At 52.6% G+C, this 27923-nt stretch overlaps 1 protein-coding gene and 1 long non-coding RNA gene across 4 annotated transcripts; one reads left to right on the top strand and one right to left on the bottom strand.

The window, feature by feature from the left end:
* The first annotated feature begins 793 nt into the window (after positions 1–793).
* On the top strand, positions 794–6660 carry LOC131397051 (uncharacterized). 2 transcript variants are annotated; one of them, XR_009216717.1, is made up of 4 exons: positions 794–926; positions 4522–4700; positions 4909–5030; positions 5268–6660. It is a non-coding gene; the product is annotated as an uncharacterized LOC131397051 (long non-coding RNA). The 2 variants fall into 2 exon arrangements; XR_009216716.1 differs by lacking the exon at positions 4909–5030.
* Positions 2914–27923, bottom strand: HIF3A (hypoxia inducible factor 3 subunit alpha). 2 transcript variants are annotated; one of them, XM_058529670.1, is made up of 15 exons: positions 27882–27923; positions 22777–22967; positions 21519–21664; positions 19788–19861; positions 19333–19456; positions 18653–18861; positions 17198–17304; positions 16759–16906; positions 13609–13724; positions 12409–12599; positions 11372–11476; positions 8418–8689; positions 7151–7268; positions 5437–5518; positions 2914–3088 (listed from the first exon to the last, which is right to left on the bottom strand). In XM_058529670.1, exons 1-15 carry the CDS (start codon positions 27905–27907, stop codon positions 2991–2993), a joined length of 2007 nt encoding a protein of 668 aa, XP_058385653.1. In that variant the 5' UTR covers positions 27908–27923; the 3' UTR covers positions 2914–2990. The 2 variants fall into 2 exon arrangements, with proteins under 2 accessions (XP_058385653.1, XP_058385652.1); XM_058529669.1 differs by lacking the exon at positions 27882–27923 and having other exon boundaries at positions 22777–23230.

Genomic DNA, 27923 nt, shown 5'->3' with positions numbered 1-27923 from the left:
GTACAGAGAGTCATGTCACACAGAGACATCAGTACACAGAACTATAGTGTCCAACAGTCCCATACATGTACACAGAATCACAACACCACATAGACATACACAGGTACAAAAAAAATATCACACCACCTTCCACACTCAGGAACACAGAAACCTAAAGTAACCAGAAACACACATAAGGCAGAATCATTTCACCCAGATACTAACACACACATGTAGAAGAAAGTACAACCCCCCACAGGTTCACAGAATTATGTCACCAAGACACACACACATACACAGAATGACATCACCACACACACAATGTTGCATAGACCCACATAGGAACAGAGTCTCTCTCTCTCTCTCACACACACATATACACACACACAGAATCAAAGTGACATGGACACCCAGTCACCCAGTGTACCCACACTCCCTGAAGCGACCCCACAGATGAGTCAACACACAGAGCTCTGGCGCCAACCAAGGCGAGGTCTTTATGGTGGTATAGAGATTTGTGGGTTTCAGAGCTAGCATGGCTGAGCCAGTCCCTTCCCCTCCCCCAGCCTAGCACAGTTCTCCCCACTGAGGGCCCGGGTTACCCCCTGAGGGAGGGAGGGGTCAGACCCTTCTGCCCCCATAGCACCAATCTGGACAGGCCATCCCCTGATAAAACAGAGTGAGAACAGCCTTCCAAAACGGGGGTAAATCGGGCTGAGAGAGGGAGGCCTTTTCCTGTGGGAGACCAAGAGTAGCACCATCGTAGAAAGGGGGTTGGGGGTAAGGGGGACACATAGGTGGTGGTGGAGTACTCCAGGTAAGGAGTCCTGGCCTCTCTCCCACCCTGTGATGTGCATATAGGGCTGTGCGTGTCCCTGTGCGGCCGAGGAAGTCTCTTGGATTGTGAGGGAGCCCGAGGTCCCCCAGATACCTGGGGTAAAGTAAAGGTAAGTGCAGATCTGGAGGGCTGAGGTGGGGAGGGGAGGGGGGTCCTAGGATAGAGAAATGTTAGGGATATGAGATTGAGAATGGAGAGGCTTGAGCACGAAGTCCTTTAGCAGACGGACCTGGAGGGTAGGGTTCTAGAATGGGAAGACTTAAGATAGAGAGTAGGAATTGGGAAAGGGTGAGTGGGAAGCCCAGAATAGAGTTAGGAGGGAGGGGTCTGGAATCAGGGAGTCAGAGGTCATAAGATTCAGAACCAGAGGAATCTACAGGGTGAGGTCCAGATTCTAGAATTGGAAGCATGTGGAGGCTGCGTTCTAGAACCAAAAGAATTTGGATCTGAAATCAGAGGCAGTTAGAGGCAGTTAGAGGCTGAGGCCTAGAACCAGAGGAATTTATAGAGTAATGACTAGAATTCGAAAAAATCTGAAGACTGAGTTCTAGAACCAGAGGGATTTTGGAGTCATAAGATCTAGAATCAAGAGTTGGGAGTTGTAAGGTCTAGAACCAGAGAAATTTATAAGGCAAAGTCTATCATCAGAAGATGTTTGAAGGCTGAGTTCTAGACCCAGGGTAGTTTGGAGTCAAGATCTGGAGTGAGGGGGAATTGGAGATTGTGAGGTCTGAAACCAAGGAGATTTATAGGATGGTCTGGAATCAGAAGACATTTTAGGCCATGTTCTGTAACCAGAGAAAAAGGAGGACATCAGATCTGGAATCAGAGGGCTCTGGAATCAGAAGACATTTTAGGCCATGTTCTATAACCAGAGAAAAAGGAGAACATCAGATCTGGAATCAGAGGGTCCTGGAAATTGCAAGGTCTAAAGGCTGTGTAGTCTAGAACCAGTGGATGGTAGAGGTAATGAGGTCTAGAGCAGAAGAGAACTGGAGCATGGTGTCTGGTTCTAGAAATACTGGTTATCAGATCAAGACATAAAACTCATTTTACTTCTTTTTGATGGGATGTTCCAGAGAGTAAGTTCTAGAACCAGAGGACTCTGGTGTTTGTAGGCTCTGGAGCCTGAGGGAGTTGGAAGTTGTGAGGCCTAGAACCAGACAAATTTGGAGACTGAGCAGTATGGAAATAGACAGAGTTGGAGGTTGAGAGGTCTAGAACAAGAAATAGCTGAAGATTGCAAGATCTGGCATTGGGGGTTTGGAGGATGCAAGGTCTAAGCCAGACCACATTGGAGGTTGTGCAGTCTAGAACCAGAGAATGTTGGAAGTTGTGAGATCCAGAACCAGGGAAGACTGGGGATTACACAGTCTAGAACCAGAGCAGATCTGAAGCAGTGTTCTCTAGAACCAGAGGAGGTCGGAAGTTGTGTAGTCTAGAACCAGAGAAGGTTAGAGGTTGTGTGGTCTGGAAACAGAGGAAGTTGAAGGCTACACCTGGCATAGGAAGACCACCAATGAAGTCAGTGTCCAGGTGAGGCTATGGGAAGCAGAAGACCAGAGTGGAGGGGGTGGGCAGAGCTGAGTGGCCGCTTGGGAGGCTAAGGGCTCAATCAGAAGTCACTGGCCCAGAGGCGCCCCCCCTCCATTGACACCTGGAGGGGGGGAAGATCAGAGCACCACATTCTTATGGACCCCAGGCAATTCATAGCAATTAAAAACATATCATGAACACAACAAAAATAAAAATAATAATAAAAGAAAGATGGATGGAAAGAAATGTGATTATGGTTATCAATACTCCCCAGAGCCCAGAAACACAGATCTGAACCCCAACCTCCCCCACCCCTAATTATCCAAAATAAAGCCAAGAGAGTTAGAGAAAGGGATGAGGTAACCAGCATGGAGACCCCCAAGGGAAGTCCTGAGAGGAGGAGGAGGGGGCCAGGGGCCCCCTCCCAGAGGTCACTGAGCTGAGACCACCCCAAAGAGCCCCCAGACGGGGGGGCAGAGGGGTGGGGGCTGAGGTAGGCCCGAGGCGGGCGAGGGCCACTGAGAGCAGAGAGGGAACCCCTCTCCTGGAGCCCCCATCCTGTGCGTTGGCTGCCGGCTTGGAGTGTGGTTGAAGGTCCTTTCTGGGGAGGAGAAGGGAGATGGGAAGAGGGGCTGGCTCAGTCGGCCTGGGCCAGGCCTGCCGCTGGCTGGAAGTGGCTCCTGGGCTGGGCGGTGTCCTCATCCTGGTAGGGAGAGAGCAGAGAGGGGCCCAGGCCTGTGGGGGAAGATGGAAGGTAAACCAGTGAAGAATCATCACCCCAACCTGTCTTCCCTTCCTGACAGTTAAAAGCATGGGTGGTGAGGCAGGCAGGCCTGGACTCAAATAGCAGTGAAATCCTGGGCGAGTCTCTGAATCTCAGGTGTCCAGGGTGTTTAAGGCAAGAGTTAAGAATCCAGATGCTGCCCGAGTTTTAATCCAGGCTCTGCTGTTTACTTGCTGTGTGACCTGGGGCGGGTGACTTTACCTCTCTGTGCCTCGGTCCCCTCATCTGTAAAATGGGCTAATACCAGTACCTCCCCCCCAGGGCTGTTACGTGGAGTCAGTGAGGGAATCCATGTCAAGTGCTTTGAACAATAACTAGCCCTGGTGAGTGCTCAGTACGTGAGCTGGTGTTACCCGAAAAATAGGGATACTTACACCTGCCTCATTTATGAGAATTCACTCATTCAAAAAATATTTATTGAGCACCTACTGTGTGCCAGGCACGGGGGACACGGCAGTGAACAGGACAGATGAAGCTCCCTGCCCCTGTAGGGCTGACATTCCAGTGAGGGGATCAATGAGGTCACGTCCATAACAGATTTAACACAAAGCCTGGCCCAGAGGAAGTGCTAGATAAATATTAGCTCCTCATTTACAGATATGTACTGAGGGGCCTGCTTTGTGCCCAGCTGCTGCCCAGCCTCACAGTAGAGGACAGCCATGACCAAGACAGGCCTGGCCCCTGCCCTCACAGGGCTCACACCCGCAGGGAGAAGACAGCCGATATCTGTCTTGATCCAGTGACACAAACACCTATATAAATATGGAGTGTGATGAGTGTTATGAGCCATGAGCTTAGGAAGTTAGGGAGGGCTTCGTGGAAGGAGTAATATTTGATCTGAGATCTAAAGGATGCAGTAATTAGGTAAAGGAGAGGGAAAAGCATTCCAGGCAGAGGGATCAGCACATGCAAAGGTCCTGAGGCAGCTTCCTCAAGCAAGATGAACTCAAAGTCACCACAATGCCCTACAGAGGCCCTGTGCAGTCTGCCCCTCACCTCTCTCCCCTCTTCTCGCTGCTTCAGCCATACTGGCCTTGTGTTTCCCCAAATAAGACAGATACCTTCCCACCTCAGGACATCCACATTTGCTGTTCCGTCTGCCTGGAATGCTCTTCCCCCAGAAACCGTCATGACTCACTCCCTCACCTCCTTCCGGTCTTTGCTCAAATGTCACCTTTTCAATGAAACCACCCCTGATCATACTATTTAAAACTGAAATCCCCCATCCCAGAACTCCTTTTTCCTTTGCGTGCATTTTCTTCCCAGTAGCACTGATTTTCATCTCTGGCACTCTTTATTGTGTTTGTTTCTTTGTTCCGGCCTGTCTTCCTCACTAGAATGTCAGCTCCATGAGGGCAGGGATTTCCATGTATTTAGTTCACAGTGGTGTCTCCAGCTCCCAGGTCAGTGCCTGGCACTTACTGCGTGTTCAGTAAATATTCGTTACGTCTATGAAGGAAAGAATGAATCAAAAAGACAGTGACTGTGGCTGGAACGGAGGATGTGAAGCAGTGTGGTCTGAGATGAGGCAGCGGTCAGGCCCTGCAGAGGCTTGAGTCTAAGGTGAGGAACTTGATCTTTCTCTGAAGGGCACTAGGGAGCCATGGAACAGTTCTGAGCAGAGGAACGCCAGGGTCAAATTTGAGCTTTGGAAAGATCCCTCTGGTTGTTGCCTGGAGGTTTCAAGGGGAGCTATGGCTATGGACAGTTGTGCTGGAAATGATAAAATAACAATGCAAACGAGCACAGCAGCTTGCCTCGCACCCTGCAGAGGGGCTGTGGAACCAACATCGCCACAGGACCGACAGTGATGGAGCATTTACTACAAAACAGGTCTTGTGCTAAGCTCTTCCTGTGCAGCATCTCCATGAGTCCTCAAAACATCTCCTTAAGGTAAGAACTATTATAACAGGCCCCAGTCGACAGAGGGGGAAAACTGAGGCTCCGGAGCAGAAAGTATCTCCCAAAGCCACACAGCTGGGAATGACCACGGTGGGACTCTACCCCAATTGGTTCAGGCTCCAGAGTGTAATCAGATGCAGGCTTCAGGAGACCTAGGCTAGGCTTCCGCCCCAAGGGGCAGCTTTGGCTAGCCCCTGCCTCCCTTAGAGCCTCTCTTTTCCCCGACAGTTCCCCTGAGAGGGGAGAAGAAGGGAGGCCTGTTTCCACCAAGGTCACATCTGTGCACTGACAACCCCCCGCCACCTTCAGGATCACTGCACTCCTCTCTCAACCATCCAAGGCACCTCTCAGGGGTGAAAGGAACCCAGAACCTCTGTATACCCAGGATGCTACTCACCCAGGGGCTCATTCAGTTCTAGGAGATGGGTGCTGGGATCCTGCTGGCTCCCTGGGGCTGGTCCTCCTGTCAGAAGGAAACTCTGCAGGACAGAAACAAAGCTGCCACCACCATCATCACCATCACCATCATCATCATCATCAATATCCGAGGAGGCAGGATGGTGCAGTGGTTAAGGACACTGTGGGCTTCAGCAGTGGCTTATCAGCCATGTGACTTTGGGCAAATCACTGTCCCAGACCTCCTCTGTGTGTCCCTCCAGAACCTCATTCTCCCCTTCTTCTGTGCCCTGGCAGGCTGACCTGGGTGTGTGCACTCCATCAATGCACAGCCTTGCTCTGTGTGTTCCTGTTGGGTTCACGTAATGGGAGATACCAGCTGGCAGGAGAAGGAAGAGGAGGGGCATCGGATCTTCTAGCTGCTTCCCTGCTGGGTTGTCGTGGGTTGGGTGTGCCCCTCCATGGAAGGCTTCAGCTCTTAAAAGGTGGACCCTACTCTGTCCAGGATCCAGTATCTACCCCTGCCCTGTGCCTTCAGCCCAGGGAGGGTGCCCGCTCCCCATGTTGCAAGCCCCAGGGCGCTGCACCAGCTCTTGTTGATTCCTACATGCTGCCCACACATTAGCCAACAGTCCGTTATTAAATTCTCCTTGAGCTGGCCTGGTGGTGCAAGCAGTTAAGTGCACATGCTCCGCTTTGGCGGCCCGGGGTTCGCAGGTTTGGATCCTGGGTGCACACTGATGCACCGCTTGTCAAGCCATGCCGTGGCAGCGTCCCATATAAAGTGGAGGAAGATGGGCACTGATGTTAGCTCAGGGCCAATCTTCCTCAGCAAAAAAAAAAAAAAAAAAAAATTCTCATCACCCCATTTGAGCATGCTATCTGTTTCCTGCCCAGACTCCAATTGATACAGTTGCTTAACCTCTCATGTGTCAATGTATATAATAATAATAATATTTCAAGAGTGGTTGTGGGGATTAAATAATTTAATCATACAAGGCACTTGGTGCAGCAGTATCTGACATGTGGTAGACACTCAATAAATACAAGCTGTTGACATTATCAACAACACCCCTCGTGTTCAAACAGCCCTGTTCAGAGTGAGGAACCAGAGATGCTGCTCTGGTTTGGTTTGTTTTTATTCCAGCATCTATCACCTGCCCGCAGAGGATCAGCTAAGGGCCTGATTTCGTTGGATCTTGTGGCCGTCCTGTGAAATGTAACTATCCCCACTTTCCAGATGAGGAAACTGAGGCTCAGAGTGGTGATGTCTCCTGCCCAAGGTCTCACAGGTACTAGGCAGCAGTCCTGGGACTTGAACCCAAGTCATTCTGACTCTGATGTCTGTACTCTAATAACGTCTAATAATGATGTCTGCTACACTAATAGTCCAAGGCCAAGACCTGTTCTAGGTTTGGGGGGGAGCCCCATGGGAGCAGAGAAGATCCCTACAGATGCTAACCCTTGTCGTTTCTCCCCTTACACTGCTTAATTTTTCTTCCTGGTACTTACCACCAACTTACATATATTTGCAAAGCCATTGCATACCCATTACCTGAACCAGCAGATCAAGGTCCTAGGCCCAGCAGGACTACTGACCGTCCATTTGACCTTCAGCCAGCCCCTGCCCCCTCTTGTTTTCCCATCTATAAAACAGTAGGTTTAAGCCCACTAGGTTCTGAGGGCCAGAGAATCCCACAAGTCCCCATACATACCAGGCTGAGGGGAGGCAGCAGGAAGTTTTCGGGTTCTGGGCTGGGGGATCGTTTGGGGGGTCTCAGTCCCAGCAGCTCCACCCCCTCGTCCTCGTCCTCTGAGCTCTGGGCCAGGGCCCTGCGGGAAGACAGGCAAGAATCTCAAAACACAGCAAACCTGGGCAGGTGTGGGCACCAGTGTCAGAAGTGATGAGCATTCATTCACTCCCCCAAGCACCTATTTATTCCTTTACTCACACCCACCAATCCATCCATCCACCCATCCATCCACCCACCCACCCACCCACCAATCCATCTTACCATCCTTCCTTCCTGCCTCCCTCCCTTCCTTCCACCAATTCATCTTCTAATCCAACCATTCATCCATACATCCAGCCATCCACCAATCCAACCACCCGCCCATCCGTCCGTCCGTCCATCCATCCATCCATCCACCCACCCACCCACCCATCTACCAACTAATCTATCTTCTGATTCATCTATCCAATGATCCACCACCTGCTCACTCATACAACCTCCATTCATCTATCCTTCCATTTGTCCACCAATCTATCCATCCACTACCCACCCATCCATCATCCATCTACCTACCTACCCACTATATTCATTAACTTCCTCTGTCCCTCATTTAATAAGTCTTTATGAGGCACCCACTGTATATCTAGCGCCAACCTGGGAGCCTTGGGAAATACCGAGATATATCCATAAAAGACTCAAAAGGACAGTAAAGAGCCCACTCTGGAGACTAACTGGGCACATGCCTGCGACGCGGAGAGCAGAAACTTGAGTATTAATAATCTAACGTCTTTGGAGGGGGGACACGGACGCTCTGAAATGATGAAATGATATGCAAAATTGTGTGTCTGTGTGTGTGTGTAAATTTTCTTGGGAAAGAGTCCATAGCTTTCAACAGATTCTCAAAGGTGTTAGGAAACTTAGTTCTAAACAGTTTCTCTGACACTATGGCAACATCCTCTTATACTGGCTAGATTTAAGTATGTTCCCAAGGAGAGGGCCTGGTTGACTGGTGGGATTTGGATAAACAATGAGAATAGTGGAGGGCACTCGAGAAGGAGGGCACAGCCTAGGCAAAGACGTAGAGATTGGAACAAACATGGGATGCGCTGGGGATGCTGTGGGCCTGGGTGGTGCAGAGGTCAGGGTAGGAGGAATGATGAGGGATGAGGCTTAAATAGGAGGCAGGAGCAAGACAGGAGTCAGGGACTTTCTCTCCACTCCCTTTATATCCCCCTCTACTGTGGCTCACCTCTTCCGAGCCCCAGCCATGGGGGAGGATGCAGAGGGGTCCCCTCTGGAAGGGCTAGAGCAGCTTAGCCGGGGGTCACTCCCCCAGCGGGGCAGCAGGGAGGGCTCAGGGGTTGGGGGCGACAGGCCGTGGAAGCTCCGAGCGCGGGGCCGGGGGACAGCCCCTGCTGGTCTGTGGTAGGCCCTGGGTAGCTGCTCGCTGGAGTTGAGCTGGAAGTCATCATCCATGGAGATGTAGGGGGCCAGCATCTCCAAATCCAGAGCATCGACGTCCTGCAGAGGGCAGGAGGGAGTTAAAAGGCTGAGCCTTGGCCTCAGGTGGGCCTGGGCTGGAGTCCCAGCTCCACCACTTCTGAGTTGTGTGCCTGGGGTCAAGGGTCTGAGCTTCAGTTTTCCCATCTGTAAAATGGGTATAAGGACTCTGTGGTAGCCAGTTGCCAAGATGGCCCCCAAGGATCCTCACCTCTTGGTGTTCACGCCCTAGTGTAGTCCCCTACTACAGTGACTAGGGTTGAACTTGGAAACCGTAAGACATTGAGGACATGATGGTGCGTGACTTCCAACATCAGGTTATAAAAGATGCTGTGGCTTCCATTTTGGTGCCCCCTCTCTCTTGGATCACTTGCTTTGGGGGAAGCCATGAGGAGAGGTGCACATGGCAAGCAATTGAGATCTCTCGCCAACAGCCAAGTAAGTCATCTTGGAAGTGGATCCTTGGTCCCAGTCAAGCCTTCAGAAGACTGCAACCCTGGATGACATCTTGACTGCAACCTCATGAGAGACCTTAAGCAAAAGCCACCAAGCTAAGTGGCTCCCAGACCCCTGACCCTCAGAAATTATGCGAATAATACAAAATTGTGGTAATCTGCTAAGTTTTAGGGTAGTTTGTTATCCAGAAATAGATAACAAATAAGATTTTGATACGGAGAATGGGGTGCCGCCATAACAGATACCTAAAATATGGGAGTGGCTTTGGCACTGGGTAGTGGGCAGGGGCTCGAAGAACTTTGAAGAGCCTGCTAGATAAAGCCTAGATTGCCTTGAACAAACTATCAGTCAAAATCTGAGCCATGAGCCTGCCAGCGAGGGCTTAAAGGGAAGTGAGGAACATGTTATTAGAAACCAGAGGAAAGGGGAGTTTTGTTGTGTAGTGGCTGAAAGTTTAGCAACACTGTCACCTGCAGTTTTCTGGAAAGTAGAAAATGTAACTAGTGAGCTGGGTGATCTAGCTAAGGAGATTTCCAGGCAGAGTGTTGAAAGGGATGCTTGATTTTTTTTATCCCTATGTGGAGTAAAAGGCAAGAGGAGAGAGAAAGTAAAGGAATGAATGTGAAACATGAAGGATCTGGGACTTGAAGGTGTTGAAAATTCTCAACCTCCTTGTGTCCCAAAGCATTAACTTTACACCAAAAAGAGGTTCGGCCTTTGTTCTGGCTCCTGGGAGGTAACCTCCAAACCCTTGGAATTTCCTGAGAGACTGGTGCGTCTTTGCTACCCATGGTGGGCCCCTTGGACCACACCTGAGAGTTTATGCTAACAAGATGACTCAGGATGGAGGCTGGCCATGCCAGAAAGGCCAACCATGTGATTAGAGGGTCGGAGCTTCAGGCTGTGTGAAATCAGCTGACCTCCAAGGAAAGTGTGTGTGTTGGGGGAGATGGAGATCAAGTTCAACTACATGGGCAATAACTCAAGCAATCAAGCCTACATAATGAAACCTCAATAAAAACTCTGGACACCAAAGCTTGGGTGAGCTTCCTGGCGTGGCAATACTCCCCACGCGTGTTGTCACACATCAGTGCTGGTAGACACATATCTGGGGACATGGAAGCTTTGCATTTGTGACTCTCCCAGTCCCAGATTCCACCCTATGCCTCTCTTCCTTTGGCCATAATATCCTTTTGCTATAATAAAACTGTAAGCATAAGTCTGGTGCTTTCCTAAGTTCTGTGACTAGTTCTAGCGAACTATTGAACCTGAGGGAGTCCATGGAAAACTCTGAATTTGTTGGCAGCTGGTCTGAAGTGAAGGAGGCCCTGGGGTCTCCAAAACTGCGGCTGATGTCAGAAGTCTTGGGCAGACTTGGCAGTCTGGAGGACTGTGCCCTTCACCTTGGGTTTGGTTGACTCAAGGAACTCCCCAGAAGGCAAATGATGCTAAAATTAAGACATGGTTTCTGTGTAAAGAAGGGCATTCCACGAAAGTATGGTCTAAAGCCAGCTGCTGTGTTGTGAGGACACTTAGGCAGCCTATGTGGAGACCAATGTGGTGAGGAACTGAGGTCTGCCAACAACCATGTGTGTGAATTTGGCAGTGGATCCTCTAGGCCCAGGTGACTGTAGCCCTGACTGAGAGGTTGACTTCAACCTCATGAGAGGCTCTGAGCAAAACCCATCCAGCTAAGCTACTCCCAGATTCCTGATTCTCAGAAACCGTGTGACATAATAAATGTTAGTTGTTTTAAGGTGCTGAGTTTTGGGGTAATTTGTTACACACCAATAGATAACTAATACATCAGGCCACTGTCATTTATCTGACCACTCAATCAATCATCAAAATATTATCCATCCATCTATCATTCATCCAATGAACCAACGGTCTATCTATCCAACTACTTATCCAAATATCCATCATCCATCCATCCATCCCTCAAAATATCTGTCTAAACATCACCTATCCATCTATCCACCATCATCCACCTAATGAGTACAATGGTCCGTCCATCCATCCATCCATCCATCCACCCACCCACCCACCCACCCACCCATCCATCCAAATATCTGTCTAAACATCACCTATCCATTTATTCATCATCATCCACCTAATGAATACAGTAGGCCATCTATCCATCCATCCACTCATCCCCTTAACCATCACACCACCCCTCTCTGAAGCTCAGATATGTCAGCCCCCAGAGCACAGAGGTGAAGACTGTTCTTCCACACTGGGCCTTACCTGAGCTATATCTAGATCGGTCTCCACTGCCTCAAGGTCTTTCCCAGAGGCAAAGACTTTGTGTGCATTCTCCACGTCCACAAGTAGTTCATCTGGGAGATCAGCCTGTGGGGAGAGAGAGTAGAGACTTAAGGAAATCTAGAGCCCAGGAGATGTCAACAGTAAGACAGTCTGGACATCTGAGCTCAGAGATAGAAGCAAGGGTCAAATGTCAGAGAGCTGGGACACCGAGGGGGTCAAATAGCAAACGCAAATAAGTTCTGAACCCAGGTGTTCAAAAGTCAGAGTGCCTGGGGACAGATCGATAGGGCCAGCATCAAAGCTTTGAAAGACCAAAGTCTGAGGCCAAGCTATTTAGGTCCTCTGGGGTTAAAGGTCTTGGAGTCTGGAAGACAATGATGCAGACTCCAGCTGTCCCAGGGGAAAAGGCTGAGGTCAAAGGTCACAGTCTATTTCTCTGGTGGAGAGAAGATATTTTGGGGGGGCATAGGGCGGGAATGAGGAAGGTCAACACCAGATAATATGGACCCCTGAGTCAAAGGTCAGAATAAATAGTAACCACTAAGGTCTACTGAGCCAGGGACCAGGCCCCTCCTAAGTGCTGCTCATTAACGATCTCATTGAATCCTCACAATAACCAATGAGGTGGCTACTTGTTATTATCCTAATTTTACAGGTAAAGAAACTGAGGCCCTAGTGCCCAGGGTAACACAACTGGTGAGTGACAGACTTAGGATTTGAACCCAGGTTTCTGTAATTTAAGACATTAGATATTCTTGACTCTTTGAGGTCCAAGTTCAGAGATCCTGGATGCTTGGTCACAAGCAAGGAGGGGGTCACCCGTGCCAGTCCCAAGTTTTGGTCCAGATAACAGTTGAAGAATCTAGACTCTAGGTCTTAAAGGAACCCCAGATCTCATCTCATCTCAACCTTCCCACTACACAGATGGAGAAACTGAGGCCCAGAGCACAGCAAGGTTCAAGCCAACGGCCAAAGCAGCCTGGGTCCTGAGGGCCCAAGAGGGAGGGACTGCTTACTGGAAGAGGACTTTGGGGGCGCTGTGCGGCTGGGGGTGCGCTGGGGGTGGCAGCTACTGAAGTCCCGTCCAGGATAGGTGCCAGGAGGCGACGGAGGTCAGGGCTACAGAAACGACGGGGGTCAGCGGCCAGGGTGGCCTCGCTCAGGGTAGGGGGGTGCAGGAAGGCCAGGATCCGGGGGCCAGATGCGTCTGTAGGACACATAGAGATGGGGAGGACACACAGGATGGTCAGGCAGGGCTGAGGGGCGGAGCCCTCCACACCAACCAGAGACAGCATAGTTGACATCGTCAACAACCAATCAGGGGGGTCACTGTCACAGTGCTGGGGAGCTGGGTCCTGGAGAAGCCCTGCTGGGCCAGGTGCTAACCCTTCAGTTGCCAGATGGTGGCGAGGCCCTGGGGGTCCTAGGGGAGGGGCCACCGTGGGGTGAAGGGCACACAGTGGGCTCAGGACAGAAGCAATTGCCCAGTGGTGGGGAAATGTTTTAATACTTAAAATCAACATGGCTGGACCAGGGCACATGACTGGCTCAATTCTCCAGTGGCACAGAACAGCATTCGGCCGTTCGGCTCTGGGGGGCTGGCATGTTATGAGAAAAGACTGGCCCAAGGCCCTCAAGGAGGTTCTAAGGTCCCTGGAGGTCAAGACGTGGCCCCAAGTCAGTTCTGAGCCAGAAAAGGAAAGGATACCAGTGACCCCCACACCACTCCCAGGAGCATGGGCTGCCAGCAACAGCTTGGAGAAGGTGAGGCCTTCAAGAACAAACAGGGAGGGAAGCTTGTCCAATGGGGGACAAGGAAGAGGTAGAAAGGAGCCAGACTGGGGAGGGTCAAGGTTGCTGGAAGCCAGAGCAGTGAGGTGGGAGCAGGGAACAAGCTGAAGGGGGAGGGCAATGGGGAGCCATAGCAGGATTCAGAGCAGAGAGCGACAAGACTGAAACAACCATCCCAGGGACATAGGAGAAGAGGGAAGAGAGAAGAGCATTCTAGGCAGAGGAAACTGCATGTGCAAAGGCCCTGAGGCATGAAAGAGTCTGGCATGTTCCAGGAGCACTAAGGAAGCTGGTGTGGTTCGGAGAGTAAGAAGGGGAGGGAGGCGGGAGTCACGTCCTGCCTGATGAGCCACAGTAAGGCACTTGAGCTTTCTCCCAAGTGTCCTAGAGACACAACCCCTCCCAGCCCCAGCCCTGCCCCATACCAAGGCTGTCCCCAGGATTAGGGCCGTCCTGAGAGGGGATACCCCGCTGAATGGGTCTGCGAGAGTGTCGCTCCGTTTGCTCCAGGGACAGCACCACTTCGGTCTCTTCCACCCGGCTGGGGTACAGGGCAGAAAGGGGAGTAGGAGTCAGGGAAGGTCCTTGGCCCCAGCCCAGGCAGCTCCCTCAGATGATGCCCTGTCTTTGGAGGCAATCTCAACCAGGGCTGGAGGGCATTGTGCTGAAAATAATTTGCCACATTTACTTGTTTCTATTAAGGATTTAATATTTATTGAATGCTTTTTATTATAACAGCATTTTAAAGAAAGTTAAGTGTGTTTTCAAGATCTTTCTTTGGAAGGAAAGAGAAAAAAAGAGTTGGCATTTAGCAAATCCGGGTAGAGGGAGGAGACTGGGGGCGGGGGGAACCACGGGGCAGAGAGAGGGGGAGAGTGAAAGGGGTAAGAATTAAATATTTGCTTTATAAATATTTACTTAGAAACAAATTCTTATAAATGTATTGATGAAGAATATATATTTAACATTCTTATGTTACCAAATATGAAGAATTCATAGGGATATATTTTAATGAATAAGATTTTATTTATGAAGATTCTATTCACAGACATTTTTCATATTCAAGGGAAGAGATTTATAAATACATCCTTCTTCTGTCCCCTGAGCCTCCCCTCTCCCCAGTCTCTAGCTGCGGAGACAACCCAAATGATCACTGGGCAAACTGGCTCTTGGAGAATTGGTCTGGGGCTCAGGACCAGCCCTCATTTGCATGACTCTCTTCAGGATGGAATGTGGGTGGTCCTTCCGCCAGCTCTTTGAGAAGCTATGACCCTTTCCCACCCTCACCAAACCCCTTCTGGGCTGGAAACATCCCAATTTAGGTTGGACCAAAGCCACCCCATCCCCTTTGAAAAACACAAGCACACACAGTCACACACGTACACACACGCGGTACACACAGGCACAAACAGGAACACTCATATATGCCCAAGTGTATACACGGACAGATAGGGGCACGTACTCCATCCACTCATGCTAGCACATGCATACATGCCACACGGAGTCCACTCACTCGTTCATTCCACAAACACTTCCTAGAAGACCAGTACTGCTTAGTGGTTAAGAGCAAGGGCTCTGCAGCCAGTGGCCTGGGTTCGAATCCCAGCTCTGCCACTTATAAGCTGTGTGACCTTGAACATGTGGCTGAACCTCTCTGGGCCTCATTTTCCTCCTCTGTCAAGAGGGAATAATAATAGTACCTCCTCCTCAGGTTGTTATGAGGCTTAAAGGAGTTAATATATGTAAAGTGGGTAGAACTGTGCCCAGCACAAGGTGAGCTCTGTGCAAGTATTTGTTATTACAGTTTATTGAGCAGCTCCTGGGTGCTAGGCAGTTCTAGGCACTGGAGATTCAGCAGTGCCCCGCATAAGTGAGTTTTATTTTTGTGAAGCAATCGCTCACTGCACTGAGGGAGGCTCAGGTGTGGAAGGAGCGGGGTTTTCATGCTACAAAGTGTAAGCACCTGAGCACACACGAATCACCACACAGCTGCACACTACACAATATGTACCCAGCGCGAACGATGATTCACACCATATGTTCCTCATTTCACTGTTACTAAGTAAACTATTCATTCCTCACCCATGTTCTGCCAGCAAAACTGAACTCTCCAGGCCTGCTCTTTGCTTAGAGTGCAAAAGATTGAAATCCCAGGGCTGGACCACAAAAAAAGCAAGTCATAATGAATAAAAGGAGTTTCCAAAAGTGATGGGGGCAGGTCCCCTCTCCTTTGCAGTAACAATGGAGAGACCTCTCTCCATGTCTACAAGTTATTCAAAGAGTCTGATTTGAAAAGGCATTAAAATGAGAACTTTCCAAAGATGACCAGTTTTGTTTTCCTGTGCAATGTAAAGACTCATACAAATATTCCTGTTACCGACCTCTGTTTTCTAATAGAATCTGTCCTTGATCAAAAAGACCTGGGAAAACCCCTCAAGCTTTAGAAATTGATGCCATGTCCTGGAAGATAATCTTCAAAGAAAAGCCGTAATTCTCTCTGTCTTATGTGACAATTTGCTGCTCTCCTCACAATGTTGTCATGGTGAAAAACTTCTAAAATGCACGATGGGGAGGGAGAAGCCTATGATTTACCACTACACATCCATTAGAACAGTTAGAATTAAAACTAAACAAGACAAAACAGACAATACAAAATGCTGGCAAGGATGCAGAGGAACTGGAACCCTCATACATTGCTGATGGGAACTTGAAATGGTACAGTCGCTTTGGAAAACAGTTTGGCAGTTTCTTAGGAAGTTAAATATACACTGACCATACGACCCATCCACTCCACTCCTAGGTGTTTACCCAAGAGAAGTGAAAACATATGATCTCACAAAATCCTGTAGGAGAATGTTTACAGTAGCTTTTTCCGTAATCACCCAAAATAGGAAACAGCCCAACTCACCAGTCCTCCAACTGGTGAACGGATAAACAAACTGTGGTCCATTCATATTCATACCACAGAACACCACTCAGCATTAAAAAGGAACCATTGATACACATCACAACATAGATAAATTTTAAATATTACGCTAAGCGAAAGAAGCCAGACTCAAAAGGCTACACACTATAGGATTCCACGGACATGACATTCTGGGAAAGGCAAAACTCTAAGGTCAGAGAACAGGTTAGTTGTTCCAGGGACTAGTGGTGGGGTCCATCACGAGAGAATTTTTTGGGGGTGATTAAACTATTCTATAGCTTGATTGTGGTAGTGGTTACACAATTCCATACATCTGTCAAAACTCACAGAACTCATTCAAAAAGAATGAATCTTCAATATGTAAATTACACTTCAATTTTTAAAAAGCAAAAAATAAAATTCCCATGATTCTGCTAGGTTTCTTATTTTAAGTTGAATACAGAGTCCTTTTAATTTCAATTAACAGTATACACATCCACGCACATTTGTGTGTACATGCAGACACGTCCCACATACATGTACACGTGCACGCTCCCTCACACACGTGTGCACAATACACGTGCAGGCTTGTGCGCGCACACACACACCCCCGTCCACACACATGCAGACCAGACCCACGCACACAGCCATCCCAGCCCCTCCCACTTACCTGATCAGGAAGTGGACGCAGACGATACTCTCGGACTGGGGGCCGCGGCCCCCCGACACCACTGTGGCCTGGGTCTGGGTCCACAGGTAGCCACCACTCCGGGCCAGGAAGCGATACTGCCCTGTTACTGCCTGGCCCTTGCTCAGCACTGGGGAGGGGGACATGGAGGGGTCAGGGCCACAGAAGGGGCAACTGGGGAGAGGAGGATCTGGGGGCAGGAGGTGGGTATGAAGGGGCCAGGGAAGAGAAGGTTCCTTGGGGCTTGGGGAGCAGGGAGCTGGTGTTGGGGTGGGGAGAAGGAAGGCTCCCTGGAGTGTAGGGACCTGGGGGCTGGTTTAGAGTGTGCGGGGATAGGTTCCCTGGGGAGCAAGGAGCTGGTGTCGTCTGGGGCCATGCAGTGCCAGCTCCAGGCCCAGGGAAACGGACTCCGAACACGTACAGGTATGGATGCTCTGACCCACTGCGTCCGAGTCCAGGGCGTGGATGTACTCGTAGGCGGAACAGCCAATCAGGTCATCGGGGCTGTAGCCGGCGACCTCTGCGATCCTGGGATGGGGGCAGTGAGGCCTGCTCAGCTCAACTGGCTGAGGTGGAGGGTGGGTGGTGGGAAGGGGCGGGGGACACAAGGGAGGAAGCCAGCAAGACAGAGAGGGACAGGGTTGCAACAGAGACAGGGAGAGAGTAAGACGGAGAAAAAGAAATGTGGTCGGTTGAATAATGGTCCCCAAAGATGTCCACGTCCTAATTCCCAGAATCTATGAATATGGCCACTGGATTATCTGAGTGGACCCAATGTAACCGCAGGGGTCCTTATAAGAGGGATGCAGAAGATCAGAGTGAGAATAGATGTGGTGATGGAGGCAGAGGCTGGAGTGATGTGCTTTGAAGATGGAGAAAGGGGCCACGCGCCGAGGAACATAGAAGTCTCCAGGAGCTTTTAAGGCAAGAAAACGGATTCTTCCCTGGAGCCTCCAGAAGGAACACAGCCCTTGATTTTAGCCCCGTAAAACCCATTTCAGACTCCTCACCTCCAGAACTGTGGGAGAGTGAATCTGTGTTGTCTTGAGCCACTAAGTTTGTGGTAATATGTTACCATAGCAACAGGAAACTAATAGGACGGGAGAGAGAGGGTGGAAACGGAGGAGGGAAGAAAGAAAAAGAGAGAATGAAAGAAATAGGAGAGAGGAAGAGAAAGTCACAAAAAGAAAGAGAAGAATGAAAAGAAATAAGAAGTAATAATGATGATAATGATTAAACAAATACACATTTCTCTAGTGCTTGGTACCAGGCAACCCACTGAGTGCTCGGAACGACCGTTTGAAGTAGGTTCTGTTATCATTCCATAGGACGGATGAGGAGAGTGTGGCCCAGAGAGGTGAAGTCATTTGGCCAAGGCTACACAGCCAGGATTTAAACCCACACAGTCTGAACCCAGAGTCGCCTGCAACTCCAGGATGAGAGAAGGAGGGAAGACAGAAAAATGAAGGGAGGAAGGCAGGGAAAGAAGGGCAGAGGGGAGAGAGGGAGAGAGAAAGGGAAGGATGGAGGGAGAATGACTATAATGACAGTTTACCGAGGGCCTACTGCATGTTGGACACTGTACTCCCTGCTTTACAGGAATTGACTTGTTTAAGGAAAGCAACAGAAGGACCAGGAGAGAGAAACTACGAGAAAGACTCTGAGAGAGACACCATCAAAGATAAAAAGACCCACAGAAAATTCAGAGACAGACAGACATACAGAGACAGAGAGAGATGGAGTCAGAGAGAGAGAAACAGACCAGAGAGAGAACTCGGGCGGTGGCAGAGGGAACAGAGTGAGCGAACTCGGGCAGGAAGGATGTGGGGGAGTGGGGCCGGCCGGTGGGCAGCTGGGCAGCTGGGCTCCTGCCCACCTCTCGTCACAGTAGGTAAACTTCATGTCCAGGCTGTGGCGGCTGAGGAAGGCCCCCCGGCCCAGCGGAGGCTCCAGGCTGCCCGGGTGAGGGATGGCTTCACAGATGAGCACCAGGCATTGCAGCGGGGGCTCCAAGGTGGGGCTGCCAGCTGGGGAAGGCTGTGCAGGGGGCTTGTAGGCCCGCATGTGTCCAGAGCAGTGCAGCACCTGGTGGGGGCGGAGCAAGGCGGTGCTGCACCTGGGCCTGGGGCCGCCCACGGGGCTGGGAGGCATGTCTCTGCGGCCCCACGGGGAGCTGAGGAGAAGAAATCCCTGAGGACTCCAGAGGCCCAGCTCAGAGAGCTCTGAGGACCCCCAAACCTCAACCCCATGCAGACCCAGCCTACAGAGGTTCTGATGATCCCCAGATTCCAGCCCCATGGAGGCTCCAGGCTGGGGGCTGAGGGCCCCCAGCCCCACAGAGATCCAGCCTAAGAAAGGATACAGGACCCCCAGGCCCCCAACTCCACAGATCCCCCCCCCAATCTCCTAGACACCCAAAGGACTCACTAGACCCAGGCTGAGAGCCCCACAGGATCCAACCCGCTGGACTCCAACCCGCTGCGAGAATTCTAGGGCTCAGGCCCAGCCCAGCAGGCCCCCAGGCCCCTCGCCCTCCTCAGGCCAGGCCCTGCCCACCTTCCAGGTGGCCGCCTTGAGGTTGAGGGTGCGCCCGCGGCTGGTGAGGGTGCTCTTCATGCGCAGAGAGAAGCGGCGCTCCGTGGGGGCCTCTGGCTTCTTTCTGGACAGGCCTGGGGAGGGCCACGGGGGTGGGGTGGGAGGAGCAGGTCACCGGGCGGCTTCGGACAGAGCCCAGTTCTCTCCAGCACCCTGGGGACTAAAGTCTCCCCAGCTGCATCCCCAAAACTCAGACCCGGAACCAGAGAGGGGCCGCCAGGGGTGGGATTTGCTCCTCAGACCTCCCAGGGCAGGGCTGTGCCCCCTGGGACTCCCGGGCAGGGCCGTGTCCTCCTCTCCCCATTTTTCTCAGTCCAGTATTCCAGACGAGGGGGGGAGATGCTGAGAGAAGGGTGAAGCCGCAGTTTCTGTAACCTGGGGACAGAGGCCTCCAGGGAACTCACCCTGCGGGGGGGGTCAGGGCGTCCTGGAGCTCCTCTTGGTCACAGGGATGGATGAAATCAAAGATACTGTGTCCGATGAGCTCCAGCTGCAAGGCAGGGAAGCAGAGGGCGTGTCTGGGAGGAAAAGCACTCTTACCTGGGCCTCTGACCCATTTCCTCCTTCCCATCCTCATCACCCCTGCCCTAATTCAGGAGCCTAGATTACTTCACCAGTCTCCCTATTCATTCATTCATTCATTCCTTTCTTTCTTCAGCATACTATTTGCAGGCCCTCTTCTAGATAGTGTGGGCACAGCAGTGACCACACAGACAAAACCCCTGCCTCTTAGAGCCTACTGGCTAGCTGAAGATATACAATAAACAAACAAAAACAAAAAGAAAACAACACACATATATAAAACAATATAATAAGTAATATGAAGAAAACGAAAGCAGAGTGAGGTGATGAAATGATGGAATGCTATCTTAGAGGCAGTAGTCACAGACAGTTTCTTTGCGGAGGCGACATTTAAGCAAATTGCTAAACAAAGCCAGTGAGGTGGTCTTGTGGTTCTCTGGGGTAGAGTGTTCTGGAAAGCGGGAACAGCACGTGCAAAGGCCCTGAGGTGAGACCTCCCCGCCCATTCAAATCCCGCCCGTTTGGCAAGCTGAAGAGCAACCCGTTGTTTCAATTCAGGAAGTGAGGCTGGTGCTGGGAGGAGGGGCCACAGAAGAAAGGGGACCCACAGAGCTCACAGCCCAGTGGTGATGCTGGAATAGAGGCTGAGTTCTCCCTCCTCTGACGGCTCCGCTTGTAGCTGGATTTGAATCCTGGCTCTGCCACTCCCGAGCTTTTGGGCCTTAAGACATTCACCTCTCTGAGCCCAAGAGCTCAAGTTAACAGAGATATTGGTACCAAGAGCCGGGTAACGAGGCAGGAAAAAGGAACAGATGCCAGCTATGGAGGCCATTTATGGGAAACAGATAAAAGAACGGTAGCTGTCTCAGGGGGCTTGCTGTAAGGATTAACTGAAACTAGTTCTGCTCCCTCAGCGTCCCTTGTCTTCCCACCCCCAAGGCCCCTACTCCTACCCCTCTTCTCCCACCCAAGGCCTTGCCTTGGGGATCCTTGGGGATCTCCCAGCCTCTAGTCTCACCCGCTCCAATTCTATTCTGTGCAGCACCCAGAGGGATCTTTCTAAAATGTAAATCGGACTCTATCTCTCCCCTGCTTAAAATCCTCCCATGGCTGCCCAGTGCCCTGGCAATAAACCTTCTAATTTGGCCCTAAAGTATCTAGCCCCTGCTGACCTCTCTAGCCTTTTTTCTCTCACCTTCTCCCATTGCACTCTGCACCTAGCCAGGATAAATATCTTTATTTGCCCCAAATGCTCTGTTTTATCTCACCGCTGGGTCTTTGCATATTCTGTTCTCTCGGCCATGTACATTCCCAGTCTTCACTGGTCCCATCCATTCCCCGTATCCTTTTACTGGCTAAGTCCTTCAGGTTTCAGAACAGATGTCTTCTCCTCCAGGAAGCTCTCCACTCTCCCCCAGGCTGGCCCAGGTGACCGCCATCCCCAGGTTTGCACAGCCCCCTAGGCTGCCCCATCCCAGCCCTGACCGTTCTGAGGCTTCCTGTCTGGTGACATGTCTGTCTCCCCTCTGTACTGTGAGCCCTGTAAAGGCAGGGCTAAGGTGGTCGCCTCTGCATCCCTGCACCACCTGCACAGAGCCAGGCACAAAGCAGGCTGCTCCTCTCACCTGGCTGAGGCCCAAGTGTTTGCTGACATTCTCCGACAGGTAAGCCATGTCTCCCTCGGCGGTTAGCACCATGACGAAGCCCTCCAGGGCCTTCAGGTAGCAGGCATCCAGCGCTTCTCCCCCTGCTCTCACCTGGTTCCACTCCCCTGGTGTCCAGGCCAGGGTGGACGGGGCGTCTCTATTCAGCCGTGGGCCTGCCCTGGCTAGCCCCCCTGTGCCTTCCCTCACTCAGAGGAACTTATGGGTACTCCCAGGTGAGGCGGGGCACATCCCAGTGGCCTGGAGTCCCAAGGAAGAGGGCAGGGCCAATAATGATTGGAATTCTAAGGGAGCAGAGCCTCCCAGAGGGACAGAATTCTAAGGAGGTAGGGGTCTCCCAAGGGAATAGAATTCTAAAGGGTACGCCTCTCAAGAGGACAGAATTCTAAGGGGACGGAGTTCCGAGGGGTCAAAATTCTAAGGAGCTAGGGCCCAGCAGAGTCAGAATTCTAAGGCAGCCAAGCCTCCCAGGAGTTCAGAGTTCTTGGGGAAGGACTTTGCAGATGGGCAGAATTCTAAAGAAGTATTGACTCCCAGGTGACACAATTCTAAGGGGGCAGAGCATCCCAGAGAAGTAAAATTCTATGGGACAGGGAAGTTTAATGGGCAGAGCCAGTCAGAAGATGACTCTACTTTCCTCATAATAAAATATTTTCAGGGTCCTGGGATTCCAAGGTGTGTGTGTGTCAAAGCCTCCTGCAGAGTGGAATTCTAACTGGTGGGAGTTCTAGGGGATCTCTACTAAAGGGACAAGCGACAGAACTCGGCGGTTGAGGAGGGGAAGAGAGACGCTCTCAAATAATTAAAAATTGGGCAGCGAAGCCTCCCAGGGGTATTCATTAAAAGGGAACGGGGCCTAGCCAGGAAGGTCTCCCAGGGCACCAAATCCTAAGAGTTGAGGCGCCTCCTATTCCTCAGAGTCCTAACCCTAAGGAGGCGGAGCTTCCCAAGGGCGCATTCGAAAAGGCGGGGCCTCACAAATGATAGACTTCTAAGGGGGGCGGGACCTCCCTGGGAACTGGGCTCCGACTGGCCCGGAATTAGAAGGGGGAGGGGCCTCGGTAGGGAAGCGGACCCCAGGGGGCGGGGCTCCGGCGGGAAGACGTCAGGAGGCGGGGCCTTGCCGGGACTAGGCTTCCCGGAGGCGGGGCCTCCCTGGGATGTAGCTTTCCGAGGGCGGGGCCTTGCCGAGGAGGGACTTCCCGGGGGCGGGGCTCACCTGCGGCGCAGAGGCGGTGCATGCGCAGGTAGCTGATGGTGAGGCGCATGATGGAGGCCTTGTCCAGGTGGGCGCTCACCCCGCGCGCGAAGGGCAGCGTGTGCGCCAGCTGGTACAGCACCTCGGTCTCCTGGCTGCGCCGGCTGCGGGCCGCATCCCGGGACTTCTCCTTGCGCAGCTCGGTGCTCGACCTGCCGGCATGGGCAGCGTTCACGGGCGGCGCCCCGGGCAGGGAAAGAGGTGCACGGGACAAGCACGTGGGGCGCTGCCACATGGGGCCTGGGCTCACAGAGAGCTGGGTCGCGACTGTGCAGGCCTCGCTGTGTGGCCCGGGCGAGTTTCCGGAGCCCTCTGGACTGGACCTCGGAGGGTTATGTTCTGGAGCCGCTCCTAGCTTCGGGTTTTATCTGTCCCCACGCCAGCCCATGCTGCCCTCCAGCGCCTCACTCCTCTCCGAGGCGTGCCCAGAGCCGCTGTGTCCCCTCCCTGACTTATCTGCTGTTTATTCCCCGGGCTTGGGACGCCTGGGGGCCAGGGAGGCCTCCTGCTGGGGTGGGGGGGGGGTGGCTGGCCGAGCTGGCCCAGAGCCAAGGAAGGGAGGGAGCATGAAGAAGATGCCTGCAGCCTCCCAGGCCCTGTGCCCTACAGCTCCCAGAACCCCCTCTCCTGCCCTTTCCCCTGCGCAGCTGAACTGAGTCCTCAGAATCTTGGAGCACAGATCTCAAAGTCCAATGACCCACCAACCGGGGCCCTGTCAGGGTGATAGCAAACTGACCGGAGGATTCTGTCTAGCCAACAGCTAACTACTCAACCCTGCCCTTTAGTCCACTTCAAATGGCCGAATTCTGCACGTGGGGTGGGGGTGGGGGGTAGGATGAGTATCATTGTGTCAGAAATATCTGCCACTTATCCATCTTTTTACTATTATGTCAGTCCCTGTGCCACATCTATAACTTACATTAACCCATTTGGAGCTCAGACAACCCTAGAACGAAAGTAATAACAGTATCCCCGTGGAACAGATGAGGAAACCGAGGCACAGAGAGGAGCAGTGTTTGCCCATAAGGAGTGAAGCCAGGGTTGGAACCCTGGTCTGCCTGAAATCTTCAATTTTCTCTGTTCTGTGGCCCTGGGTGTATCTCCAGGTTTTAATGCTTTTCCCTATTTCTGCCACTGTCTTAAAAGTCAAACTCCAGGTCTGTCTGAATCCAAACTCTATAGTTTTTGGGAAAAAAAAAATTATAGAGGATATTACATATAGTATACATAATCTGATCTATATTTATAATATTGATAAAATATTAATAAGCAGCTATGTTTGCTAAGCATTCATGTGTCTGGCACTGTACTTGGTACTCTGCCTGTGTGTACTCATTCAATCCTAGGAGACCCTAGGCGGGAGGCACTTTAAACGTCCATTTCACAAAGGGGAAACTGAGGCTCTGAAAGGTGAAGTCCTTTGCCCAAAAAGTCACAAAGCCAGTAACTGGGAGAGCTGGGATTTTAACCTAGGTATTGAGGGTCCAAAGCCTTTATTCTTCGAGTTCCTTCTTTGTAACCTGTCCCAGGGAAGGAGAACTCTAGGAGGGGAGGCTGTCTCTTCCTAAAAACCAGAGGCCATTTCTAGGGGCTGGCATCAACCTTGCCCCCAAGCAGGAGACCTACAGCCCCACCCAAAGGCCCGATAGGGAGAGGCAAGGAGACGGTCTGGCTGCAGAGGGAAACAACTCCGCAGGGCAAGTAGGTGGGAGGGACAGAAGAGGGCAGGCTGGGTGGAGCGGTGGAGGGAGCCAGCAGTCGCCCCCATCTCCTCCCTCCTGGCTGGTGGGGGCAGGGGCCTCCAGTCCCGCTCTGCCCAGAGGACATTCCGTCCTGTCCTGTCCCAGCCCTGTTTGTCTTCCTGCCCAGAGGGTGGGGGTGGGCGGGTCTCCCTGAGCTGGGGGCCCGGACTGAGGGAACGGGGAGCGGGAACAGGAACGGGGGTGGGGCCGGTCCCCCCACCTTCCAGGCAGCTGGCCTCTGTAATCCTCTGTGGCAGACTTCTCCCTCCATGGAAGGAGCCAGCTGGTGGCTGCAGCGGGACCCTCCTTCCAGCTCCCAGCCTGATGTTCTTCTGACAGGAAATGTGGGCCTCTGGCTTGCCTCACGGACACCTGGGTCTCTGGCCTTTCCCTTTAAACAGAGTAGGGGCTAGTTCCTCTGGTTCAGGGTTCCCATCTCGACTCCATTTCTTATTAGCTGTGTGACTCTGGACAAATTGCACAGCTTTCCTGTGCATCATCACAATATAACCTCATAGTGTTGTTTTGAAGATTAAGGAGCTTCTTGGGCACTGGAGAAACCCGTGGGCTCTGGTGGTAACCCCATGGTGTGGCGTGTGTGTGCAATTACATACATGACTTGTACACAAGCACTTTGGGAAGAAGACTAAATAATAGTGATCGTAATAATAACGATGGCTTTGGTGTATTGAACACTCATGGATCTGGAGACCCCATTAAATCCTTTCAACAACCCTATGAACCAGGAGAAGCGGTCTCCCTTTCAAAGAGGCAGAAACCGAGGCTCTGAGCAAGGGCATCTCTGGCCCAAGTAACCCAGCTGGTAACCCAGGCCCCCACCAACTATGCTCAACGTGTCTCAGTCCCACTGTGTATCTACTTCTGCCTAGAACTCTGACTTGAACACAGCTCATTGCACACCTATGGGGTGCCATGCCCCAAAATCTGTTCCCTCGCTGCTCCTCAGCTTGATCTGGTGCAGGGAAGGGGAGGTATGACCCCCATTTTCCGGGATATGAAACTAGGCTCAGAGAGGAGGTCACTGGCACAAGGCCAGACAGCCACGAAGTGGGTGAGCTGGGATCTGAACCCTGACTTTGGGGCCTGTGCTCTTAAATGCCATGCCTTGGCAGGGTGCCCACCCAAGAGGCCCCTGCCTTGTCCCTCCTTTGTCCAGTGGCCTCACTCCTTTCTCCTTGTCCCACTTCTGCTGCCTCTGGTTTCCTTAGCTGGCCAGTCTCCCCAGCTGGCCGCATGCCCAGCCCTGGTCCAGCCCCCTGGCACTCTGCCCAGCTTGGGACGTGCGGCTGGAACCCTGCCACCCTTCCTCTGTGTTCCAGCAGAGTACAGGGGGTGGGGCCAGGGCTTGGAGGCCCCAGGGTGAGGCCTGGGAATGGGGACTGGGGCCTGGTGCCCCCCCAACCAGGAGAAGGAGAAGCCCACTCTTCCCCATCCTGAAGAACTTGCCCCCTGTGAACAAAGGCATGGAGAAAGTGGGGAGACCCTGGCCCACATTCAGGGCTGCTCCTGGGCCTCTCTTCTGACACTCAGCTGGGTATTGGGGGTCTTGCAAAAAATGTTGAAGATTTGGGGGGGCTTAGGCTGTATCTGGGCAGGCACCCCTGTTGGCACTGAGAGGCCAAAGGCAGGTTTTGGATTTGATAAGAGACTTAGGGTGGGGGGTCGGGGGAGTCTCTCTGCCCCCAACTCTGCTCATTCCCAAGGGCATGGCAATCCAGTGGGGTGCCTGTACCCAAAGTCCTATCTAACCTGGGGGGGCGCCTGGGGCAGTGTGCGCATCAGGAACTTCCCAAGAACATCCCTGCCTGGGGTGGGATGGCAATAAGCCCCAGCTGGAAGGAACGAAGTGGGTGAGGAGGTGTGGGGGACCCACTCACCATCTCCTAGGCCCCTGCTGGCCCAAGTGCCATCCTAGGGGCGCAGGAAGGGATGGAGTGTGGCCGGGATCGGGTGCGAGTTATGAGTGGGTGGCGCTCGGGGCTCCATGACACCACAGGAAAGGGCTGGCCTTGGGTGGGGAGGGGGGAGCGCCCCAGCTCAGCCAAGAGGGGTCCCCACCCAGCCAGAAGGGGGCGCTGGGAGGGGCTGGGCTGGGCTGGGGGCTGGCCCAGAAGGGGTGGGATGGAGTTCCCTGGTGGGCCCACAGCCAGAGACTGGAATAGAATTGGGAGGGGGTGGGGGCTGGCTTGGGTGGGTGAAAAACATGGGGGTGTGGAGGGATCCAATCAGACCTGTGAAGCCAGAGAGGAGGGAAGGGGGTGAGGCTTCCTGGACACCTCAGATTGGACAGGGGGAACCAAGGGTCTGTGACATTTTCCAGGGTCCCATGAAAACATGGCCAGATAGGACCCCCTGGCAGTGGATGCAGAGCACAGGTTCCCCGCCGCCCCAGCAGATCTGCACCTGCTGAGAGGTGAACACAGAAACCCACCTTCTGCCCAGGATGACCCCACTGGGCACTGTGGCAGGGGGTGCTCCCATCACCGCTTGCACTGGATCAGACATAGCCCCCTCCATGGGGTCTTCCCCAAATAGGGCTGGGGTGGGGCCCCCCCCATCCCACTGTCACAGGGACTGGTGGGGGTGGAGAAGTGAGATAAAGTGCTAGACTTTGGGAAGTGGGTCAGACTGCTTCCCTGTTATTAAGGGGGTGACCCTACCTTCCAAAAGGATACAGAAAGCCCCTGGGAAGTGTCCCAGGGGGCTTCTGACAGGGGATGCCCTCTGCCTATTTCTAGGGCACTCAAGGTTTGGGCGACTGTGTCAGGGAGGGTCCAATTAAAGGAGATCTCTCTTCTCTGGAACTCAGGAGCTGACTCCCCATTCCAAGGGACTCTCTAGATCTGGGAAGGCTCAATTTGGGGGTACTTCATACCCCCTAGGATCCCAGGGGTCTGGTGGCAAAGAACAATCTCAAGTCTGGGGCTTCGGTGGCCCAAAGGGTCTATCTGTGGAGGGAGAATGCCTCGCAGAAGCCCGGGAACTGCTCGAAGGCAACCACCCCCAATTCCGTGGGGACCCCGAGTTTCACCCCCAACCAGGAGGGGAAGCGAACCCGGAGCAACATGAAATCGGGGGTCACGACCCCCGAAGTAGCTCCTGGCTGGAGGGGCGGGGCAGCCGGGGCCGTGGGGAATCCCCCCGCCCTGCGATCCCCTGGGGCGGAGGGTGCGGCAGGGCCGTGCCTCCACCCGGGCGTCCTGGGGCGGCGGTGGCTTGCACCCGCGTGTCCCCCACTCGGCTCAGGGGTCCCCGGAAGGAGGGCCCCCGATCCCCATCCTTCCTGCCCCCGAGCCCCAGTACCTTGCGCGCTGTAGCCCCAGCGCCATGGCTCGCCCGTCGCCG

Source organism: Diceros bicornis, chromosome 34 (assembly GCF_020826845.1).
Source record: "Diceros bicornis minor isolate mBicDic1 chromosome 34, mDicBic1.mat.cur, whole genome shotgun sequence".
NCBI lineage: Eukaryota > Metazoa > Chordata > Mammalia > Perissodactyla > Rhinocerotidae > Diceros > Diceros bicornis.
This window is presented reverse-complemented; position numbering and strand designations above follow the sequence as displayed.